Source organism: Octopus bimaculoides, chromosome 6 (assembly GCF_046866305.1).
Source record: "Octopus bimaculoides isolate indiv1 chromosome 6, ASM4686630v1, whole genome shotgun sequence".
Classification (NCBI taxonomy): domain Eukaryota; kingdom Metazoa; phylum Mollusca; class Cephalopoda; order Octopoda; family Octopodidae; genus Octopus; species Octopus bimaculoides.
The window spans coordinates 60,298,648-60,308,820 of record NC_142933.1 but is presented as its reverse complement, the minus strand read 5'-3'; the positions used below and the strand labels follow the sequence as shown (position 1 = coordinate 60,308,820).

Genomic DNA, 10,173 nt, shown 5'->3' with positions numbered 1-10,173 from the left:
AGGGGAGAAAAAGTGTGTCCTCCGCCCCCCCCAAAAAAAAATTAGCGGGGGAGACGGAGGAAGTCGTGGAGGTGGAACCCTCCACGAAAAGAAAAAGAAAGGGGAGCAACAACGGTTGCTCACCCGATGAAATACAGGTTTCGAGAGAGGAGGACCCCTCGGGTGTGCCGAGGGAGGCCCCCAACCCCCGAAACCTGTAAAAAAAAAAGAAAAAGAAAAAAAAAACCAAGAAAGATCTTTCTCGGCTTGCTCGTCCTGTTCAACATGGCCTCCGCAGGTGGCTGAAGAGGTCGTGACTAATAGGATCCTGTCAAGGATTATAGCCACCTTTGACATGGAGGATTTTATCTGCCTCGCCACGGACCCCGACTTGGCCATACGGACTTGTCTGCGGGCAGCAAATCGTTTGCTTAAGGGCTGTGGCGGGGCGGATTAGTTATGATTAATTGTATTAACGAATTTGATTTGTATTGCATAACTGATTTTATAAATGATTTGTAAATGATTTGTATTGAAACAATGTTTTCGAGGGGTTGCCAGTCGGTGGGCGCTGGCGCCCCTCTCATTTTTCATCTGTGTCATCCTACCATATTTTCATTAATGTCTTTGTCCAGCCCTAGCTTCTGCTACTCTATGTACAGCCTTCATGGCTAATCAAAAACGATATGCGTGCTACTCTAAACAACCAGCTTCAACCGGATATGAAAAGAACTAAACAATCTGGCTATATTAAGCACAGACTTGAAATCACACCCACCACCAGAGTTGACATATACAGGATGGTCAACACTAATACCAACAATGACGTCACACTAATATTTCTATTGAATGTCAAAAGTCTATTGCTCCTCAACAAAAATCTCTTTCCTGAAATATCTCGCTGCATGCATTCAAGCTCTATGCATAGCATCTTTAAGGAAACGCATATTGGATCTGATATAGGGGGTGCAGTACACATACCGAAATATGCTGCAATATGAACAGGTAAAAAAGATCTACGGTGGAGTTGTAGTATACATCTGTAAGGACCTCATGATCCAGGCCCTGCTGTCATCTTCAAATTCACTATGTGATATTCAAATTATACACATAAGACAACCTTGATATTGTCATATTTACAATATCAAGTTGTATCGCCCACCAGATGATCTAAATCACACAGACAAGTTTGAAAACTACCTCACAAAAAGTTCTCACCAAACTGGAACAACGCATCGGTGTATTCTTTGTAGGTGACTTCAACTTCCTCAATGTGGGATAGCCCGAGGCCCTCATGCTTTCAGGAAAGACACACTACTAAAAAGAATAGGTGGAATCCTTATTCAACTTTATCAATGCTTCGTTCATGAAGCAAATTGTGCTCCAACCAACCAAGGAAAATATGTGAAAATGACACAGACACTAGTCTCTGATCACAATATAATAGAGCTGACTACGTATGAACCAAATGGAGCTGCAGAATACAGCCTATAAGAAGCACCCGAAATCTCTCCAGTTTGAACTTCCATAAAGCCAACTGGAAATTGATCCAGAAAGACATCCTCAAACAGGATTGACTTAAATGTCTCACCACACCAAACATAGACATCGAGCGTAAACACTTAATGTCCGTAATGCAAGCCATATACAATTCTGTCCCAGGACACAAGGCCGACACACACAAGGAGATCCCCGTGGGAAGGAAAATTCTCATGAGACGACGAACAAAAATTGCAAACCGCTTGAACAAACATCTCAAAAATAGTGAAAGTCCCGCTTGAAAACAACACTGATGGCGATTGAGATACATCTGCAACAATTCCATGAAAAAGGAGTCTGGGTTATAAAAATAAGTAAGTTAAACTCTAAAGTTTACTTTAGCTTAGTGCGCTACAAGATAGGACCAACAACTCATAGGTGCTGACGAAAGGGTGCTGAAAAGTTCCTGGCTTTAAAGGTATCGCGAAAGGGTAGTGCTGTTACCTTTACAGGGGAAGTAGGACAACTGTTTAGGAGATATAAAAAAAACTATTGATGTTATACAACATATTTTTCTCTTTTTTGTAGATTTAACGCATGATGGCAGCTCCTACACTGGATTTTGGTAAAATTGAAGCACTGCAGTCGTGAAATTTCCTTTTTGTTTGTTTGTTTGTTTGTTTTTTCCTTTGCAAGACAAAGGAGCAGCGGAAATCCATGGCGAGATTAAGGAAATGTTGAAGGATTGCTGCCCACTTTACACCACAGTGGAAATTTGGGTGTCAAAGTTTGGGACTGGTCAATTCGAGGTCACAAATGAACCCCGGTCAAGTCGGTCAACTCCTGCAACCACAGAAGACAAAGCCGACACTGTGCACGTCATGATTCTCAAGGACCGCCGGATTTCAGCTAAAGTCATAGCTGAAACACTGGGGATTTCCCGCGAAAGAGTTGGCCACATCATTCACAACATTCTGGACATGAGATAGCTTTCTGCAACGATTTTTGACCGGTTTGCAGCAGGAGAGGCTGATTTTACGACTCGTTTAGTCACTATGAACGAAACTTGATTTCATCATTATGATCCCAGACCATGCAGCAATCAATTGAGTGGTTCCACAGTGGTTCACTGCGTCCCAAGAAGTTTCGGACCCAGAAGTCAGCTGGAAAGATACAGGCTTCAGTGTTCTGGGACAAGACAGAATCTCCTCAGAAAATACTTGCCAAAAGGTCGCACCATCAACACAGTATATATGTCTCTGTTGGACGAATTGCGTGAAGCTTTGAAGTAGAAACGCCGTAAAAAGCTGAGCCGTGATGTCCTGTTTTCGCAGGGCGATACAGCAGTACACACAGCACATGAAACTCTACAAAAAATACACGACTTTGGCTTCGAAGTGGTAGACCACCCACCTAATTCTCCTGATTTGGTCCCCTCCGACTATCCTCTTTCCACCATTGAAGAAACATCTCAAGGGAACAAAATTTCACTCCAATTCAGAAGTGGTCACTACAGAGGCCTGGTTGGAGGCCCAACCTTCCAAGTTCTTTTTACAGGGGTTAGGAAAATTGAAGGACAGCTGCAACAGGTGTGTTAATCTGAGAGGAGAATGTGTTCAAGAACTTTTCAGCACCCACTCATATATCGCGACTTTGCAAAAGTCTTTGATAAAGTTGACCTTGGTGTTATACATCACAAGCTGCGAGATCTTGGCATAGTTGGAAAACTTGGAGACTGGCTAGACGAGTTTTTAAAAGATAGAAATCAGGCACTGATAGTCAATAGAGTCATCTCTAAGGAAACACATATAATGAGTAGTGTTCCACAGTGGCCCTCTCAGACATGCCCTCAGCTGCTCAGTAACGACTGGTCGTCTTACCTATCATGTGAGTTTTGAACACTGATCAAATCCTCTGCTTTGATTGGTTGAGTATTGTGCGTATTGAGTATTGCAAAGATCCAGTCACGTTGCACATAATACATTTTCAAACAACTAATCTGAGCCTACCCTCCTTCTATAAATAGGTGTAACAAATCATCTATGAGCAGAGGAGTGAGCGATTTTCATGAAGGCGAGTCGTGTTATTTTCCTGCCGTTATTCACTAGAACAAAATTAATATAATGGAGCGCATGTAACCAACGACGGACCTAGCTGAATTATCCAAATAATGGATGAACTATACAACCACTAGAATTTGTGATATTCTATTTGTACTATTTAACAGAGGAATAAATTCTCGCTGTTGTTTTTAAAGTTCGTTTCTTGTATTATTTCCACAAGTGAATACACAACATACATTATATAATGGTATGCAAGATTTTGTAGTAAAACCAAGGGAGACTTTACACTACACCAATAAAACTATGCAGACAACACAAAAATCTCTCAGAGGATACAAAATCCTGGAGATATTACACACCTTCAACAGGTCTATGAATTATATGCAAACAGAGTGAAAACTATTTGCTGATGTGCCACAGAGCAGCACACATGAAAGTAAATTACATTTTAAAAGCAGTTCTAGTAATGTAATTCCTAATCACACATACACAGTGTATGTATTTTGTTTGTATGCTGAATCTGCAGCTGGATATGGGATGGCTCCCTACACAATTCATAATTTAATTTACTTTCACATTTACTACGGCTGTCGTAGATTTTAAACCCCACTTGTTCTGTTGTTCTTTTAAAAATATGCTACACCTGAAACCAACCCTGGGTCGGATGTAGTTTTTATTGGATTTAGTATCACACACACATACACCTGCAATATACTACCAACAAATGACACTTAATGGTTGTTTTACATACCTTCCTGTGAATTCAATGTTATGATACCCAGCCAGTGTTAGTGTCCTACTTGTTGATATGCTTACATTCTAATGAATTTTGTAATTCACTCTCTCTCTCTCCTTATTCTTCTATTCTTTTAGATGTTTCAACCCTAAGGCTGTAGCCATGTTGGAACACCACTAGTAGAAATATAGAACACTTCATAAATTTGCATGTCATCCTTGCACAAGGGCCATGCTAATCTTTTCTGTATTGCTCCAGTTTTAGTGTGCCTCCCACCCACATGGTTCTGAGTTAAGTCCCACTGCGTGAATCCTTGGGCAAGTGTCTTCTACTATAGCTTAGAGTCAACCAAAGCCTTGTGAGTGGATTTGGTAGATGGAGACTGAAAGAAGCCCGTCATATATACATATATATATACATATATATATATATATACTTATGTGTCTGTGTTTGTCCCCCGACCATCGCTTGACACCAATGTTGGTATTAAACCCCCGTAACCTAGCAGTTCAGCAAAAGCGACCAATAGAATAAGTACTAGGCTTACAAAGAATAAGTGCTGTGGTTGATTTTTTCGACAAAAGCAGTGCTCCAGCATGGCTACAGTCAAATGACTGAAACAAGCATACACACACACACCATGCTGAAATAACCTACAAGAAAGCTATGAAATAGGTTTAATCCTTCCTGTAGTTAACTGAGCTAGGAATATCACTTCATGTTATGAACATTTTGAAGTGAGGCAAAAATCAAGTCAAAATTTTAAGTGTCAAGACACTAAATAAAATGAATGGTTTTCAAATACAAAATTGGAAAACTAATATCATAATAAAATTTAATAATAAAGAGTGAAATTTTTTTATCACTGAAATTAAAATTTCAATTATTTTGAATTAAAAAAAAAATATTTTCAGAAAGAATATAAACCATCTTGAATCAAAATTACCATCCACGATTGTTGTACCATAACAATACATATCCATAATTTACTGATGAATAGTAGCGCTTACTTTACCAAGTTATGTATATAACATTTTAATACAAATTTATCACCTTTGTTGCTAGACATTTCAATATCATGACAGCATTTTCCTTCCTCTAAAACCTGATTATTAATGTAAAAACAATATTTTAAAAAAAAGTTTGTTGAAAATGAAGATTATAACACCAAAATAAAAATCTAATAAATACAAGAAGCCTTGAAATTTATCTTAATAATAATAATACTTTCAATCTGAAGGAAATTTGAGATGGTATACTTTCAAAGATGTTCAAAGTTTCAACAGGGTAAGTCCATTGTTTCAACAGGGGAAATTCAATAATGTTTCAACAGGGAAAGTCCATTGTTTCAACAGGGAAAGTCCATTGTTTCAACAGGGAAAGTCCATTGTTTCAACAGGGAAAGACCATTGTTTCAACAGGGAAAGTCCATTGTTTCAACAGGGAAAGTCCATTGTTTCAACAGGGAAAGTCCATTGTTTCAACAGGGAAAGTCCATTGTTTCAACAGGGAAAGTTCATTGTTTCAACAGGGAAAGTTCATTGTTTCAACAGGGAAAGTTCATTGTTTCAACAAAGAATGTTCAAGGTTTCAGCAGAGAAAGTGCAAAACTTCAAAAGAGTAGCACCCCTAAATTGTTTTACATTTTTCTTTTGATTGGGATGCTATCTCCACTTTAATTTTTTTTTCTTTTTTTTTTTTTACTTGTGTACAAAATAAACGCACTTTCTTTTTTCTCTCTCTTTCTATGTGTGCAGAGTCTATCAAGAAGGAAAGACTGGAACAAAAAAAAAGTCAAGTAAGTGATTGAGAAAGAAAGAGAGTTTTAACACAAAGTTTGAGGAGATTACTGAGCCGGAAATATTATTTATTCCATTCTCTTGCAACTGAATAGAGAAATAATATGTCATAATTAAATGCAGCTTTTGTTGAAATAGATGACTTGCAGTGTTGAACTGAATACTAGTAGGCAGCTGTACATAATCACTTGAATCATTCATCGACATCGTTTGGGGTAACCTTTGTCATTTAGCAAGCAATGTTCACTCCCTTCCAGTTTATGAGGGCCAATTCCAACCTACAAGAAAACAAGAACATATTGTTATAATAATAAACCCAACATTTTACGTACTGAGAGAGAAAGTGTATGTGTGTGTGTGCATGTGAGAGAGAGAGAGAGTGAGAGAGAGAGAGAGAGAGAGAGAGAAAAAGAGAATACTATAGAAAGAGGGAAGAGGCACAGAAACAAAGAGTGTGCTAAAGAATTTTGTAAATTCGTTCTTTCTTATGAAACCAGTGGAGTACTCGTCCACTAGCCAGAAGATTAAACAGATTATTTCCAGTTATCAAACACTGGCTGAAACAGCCCAGTCCACCTTGCCACACATAGGATCCATTAGAAGTAGCCACTGCTGTAAAGCATGATAGTACAATATAACTGGTAAGTGCAGCATTAACTTTACTGTGCTGATCTGAACTTCATTTAAAGAGTGCTTTGTAGCTATGAAGGGTTTGTTGACTCCTTAGATATTGCATAACTTTTGGCCAATACTCGATGATGAACTACTTGACAACACACAATTTCAGCTGGGTGAACTGGGGACATGAAATTAAGCACATTACCTAAGGACACCAAACATATATACTTGTAATCATGAGTCCACCAGCCAAACCACTATGCTTTGTAGATTCACTGACCTCATCTATTGCTTTATCAAACTGGATACAAAGTAATTCCTGCATCACTATTCTGGTATATACAGAGAAACTTAGGCTGCAGTAATAAGGACACAACAAGACCAGAACAAGTTTAGGGTTGTTTCTTATAACTATAGAAATAATTATGTGACTAATATTTTTATCCACTACATACTAATTTCTAGTAAATATATCTAATATATTAAAAAGCAAACATTAAGTTAACTGGTACAGTGTCTCTTTGAAAGAAATTCTAAATTTCTGTGAAATAAAATACCTTACAATAAAATTTAATAAAAATTCAATTTTAAAAAGAGATGCTATTCACTATTTTCAAAATTATGTATTTTTCTTTTATGAACTAATTCTTTTTCCAAAATTTTTATTTCATTAAGTTCGGGGTGGTGGAGTTCATCAGCAAAATATAGGTTTGGGCTCGAATTTTTATTGAGAAAATAATATAATTGGGTCAATGCCAAAATATGCTTGCAAAGTGCTAAACTAGCATATACATTAGTTTCACATAGATAAATCATTAAAGAATTCAACTATCAACTGTGATGTTCTAAGAGCAGAATAAAACAAAACATACACTTGTATAAATGACATAATGGATTGAGTCTGGCATCACACCTATGGAAATGTTCAATACGTCTTCCTGAAAGAAGAAAAAATAGATATATAATAATAATAATGGTTTTAAATTTTCATGCAAGGCAAGCAATTTCAAGGGAGGGGGTAAGTCAATTACATTGACCCCAGTGCGCAATTGATACTGCCAAAAATTTTGCCCAGTGTGCTAACAATTCAGCCAGGTCTTCGCCTTAATAATAATAATAATAATAATAATAATAATAAATATCAGCTAGAAATGAATTAGAATTAGCAAGCATATTCCCTAAAGAAATAATTTGAAATAATTTCACAAATATAAACATAAAAAAAAGAGCAAAGGAGACAACTCAGATGAATCTGCTTATACGAGTTACCTCCCACGACGTAATTTTTTTCTTGTTCCCTGCCATGTTTTATGACTCACTAAGTATAAAAGGTAAAGCTGACCATGGCAGGATTTGAACAGAAAGAAAAGACAACCAGAACAGATCTTATGCTCTGATCGCTTTGCAAATTCGCCATCGCATGAGAGCTAATACTAAAAGCATCCGAGGACCATGTGATGATGTTAAATGAAGCACTGGTTTAAATCTTCCCCTCAAAAAAATGTCATTCCAATCAGCTTCCACATAGTTTTCGTCTACAGAGTTTCAATCAAGCAGTACTGAACAAGCTGAGGCAATAGTACAAGAAATTATGTGATGGAAAATAAACCCACACCACAGAGTTGTAAAGCAGAAATCTTAACGACACAGCCATGCTGCATTTAGACAGACTTTACAGTCTTTAACAGAAAAGTACTCTCTCACTCATACACACATATATAAGGGTAGAGTTGTTAAACATTGGGCAGAATGTCTGATGTTATTTGTTCCAACACTCTGCACTCTAGTAATCTTGCAAACCAGCCCTTTCCATTTTAACAGTAACACCTTCCACACCACCCGTGCCTTTCCTTGGACAACAGCAGCATGACAAAGAGACACTTCCAAGCATGAACTGTTGTGAATCTTTCACACAAAAAAAAATTATCCAAGCCTCCAAACACATGCAAATAAACGGTCGACCCCAGTTGATGGTGACTTGGGATGGACATATCCTTAATAGCTTTGTTCATCAGGGCTCTCTTGTGAATAGATAATGACATCTGATTCACTATCAAGTGCAATGAAGTTGTAGAATGTGTTGAAAGACATTGACATTCACGACCAAATAGTTATACAGGGTGTCCACAAAGTCTGGGTACATGAGGATTAACACATACTTTAAGAAATTATTATTTCTTATATTTAATTGTTTATGTTATGATTTTATTTACCAGACCTTGTGGACACCCTGTAGAATAAAGGAGTAAATAATAACTGCATGCATATTTATTGGAAAAGATAACAATTCAAATATACAATTTATATATATGTATTACAATGAGGAGAACTCTATACGGTTGCAACCTTGACTTGAACTCAGAAGTTGAATTATATCCTACAATCTCAAAAACGGCTAAACAAATTTTTTCAAAGCATATGCTGTCTTAAGGAAATACAAAACTCATAGATAGACAAGAAGTTAGATTGTTGATCATAGGTCTGTTCTGTTAGGACAGACATGGATCTAATAATGTACTACTAGATACACTAATAAAAAAAAAAACACTGATTAAAAAAAAGACTTTAATGTTCATGTAAGACTTGGGAACAGAATGTTTGGCTACTTCATGTAATAATGATGGAAGGGAGATAATAAAGGTAAGGGAGATAACTTTTACTGTTTCTTTTTTCCAGAAATTAGATGGCGTTTTAGGCAAATTTTCTATGGTCAGATGCCTTTCCTGTCATTGATCTTCAAGCAAAGCATATACCTCGTTGGCTAGACATGTTTTTCACAGGAGACTGAAACAAACTATGCTTGTATGATGGTGATGTTCATTTTATAATCATCAAAGGAATCGGAACAAGGGTACACAAACATAGATATATATGCACACACATACACAAAACACACTAAATCATAAATAAGTATATATAAATATATATATATATATATATATATATATATATATATATATATATACACACACATACTGTTGTAACTCTTGGAACATCAACAGGTAACCCATGAATGAAATTCTCAAATCCATTGTTCACTGGACGGAAAAAATGTCGAATCAAAGAAAGAAATCGGGGAACATCTTCTTCCATCAGGAAAAGACAAGCATTTGGTCCAGCATCAAATGTGTAGGCAACCTAAAATGAAATGTGATAACACTATTAACAACTACTACCACGAGAGAGAGTGTGTGTGTGTGTGTGTGTGTTTATAGAAAGGTTACATGGCTGTCTAGCTTAACCAGCTACCACTTTTGTGTGTTCCCACCTAGTTTTGGGTACCTTCAGTGGGATCCATATTGTTGGAAGCATTTGTGCTCGGCCTCCTCTAGTTCAACCCTTTCCCATCTAAGCTGGCTACATCTAGCCTAAATGTTTTACCTGTTTTATGTTCAAACCAACCAGATCTGGCCTATTACAATGTCATTCTAAAAATAAACAAGCACATCATCACAATCTCAAAGCTACAAGATAATACAGGATTAATTCAAAGCAATGT

At 37.0% G+C, this 10,173-nt stretch overlaps 1 protein-coding gene and 1 non-coding gene across 3 annotated transcripts in view; both read right to left on the bottom strand.

The window, feature by feature from the left end:
- Positions 1–4,438: 4,438 nt before the first annotated feature.
- On the bottom strand, positions 4,439–4,548 carry LOC128248228 (U6 spliceosomal RNA). Its single transcript, XR_008264514.1, has one exon. It is a non-coding gene; the product is annotated as a U6 spliceosomal RNA (small nuclear RNA).
- A 518-nt stretch (positions 4,549–5,066) lies between these two features.
- The window catches only part of LOC106870866 (diphosphomevalonate decarboxylase), a 70,597-nt gene continuing 65,490 nt past the window's right edge, over positions 5,067–10,173 (bottom strand). For both annotated transcript variants that reach the window (XM_089353970.1, XM_089353969.1), the window contains exons 9-11: positions 9,651–9,812; positions 7,547–7,612; positions 5,067–6,334 (exon numbers count right to left, since the gene is read on the bottom strand). In XM_089353970.1, coding sequence (XP_089210096.1) covers positions 6,254–6,334; positions 7,547–7,612; positions 9,651–9,812 — 309 coding nt within the window. In that variant the 3' untranslated portion in view covers positions 5,067–6,253. The remainder of the gene's footprint in view (positions 6,335–7,546; positions 7,613–9,650; positions 9,813–10,173) is intronic.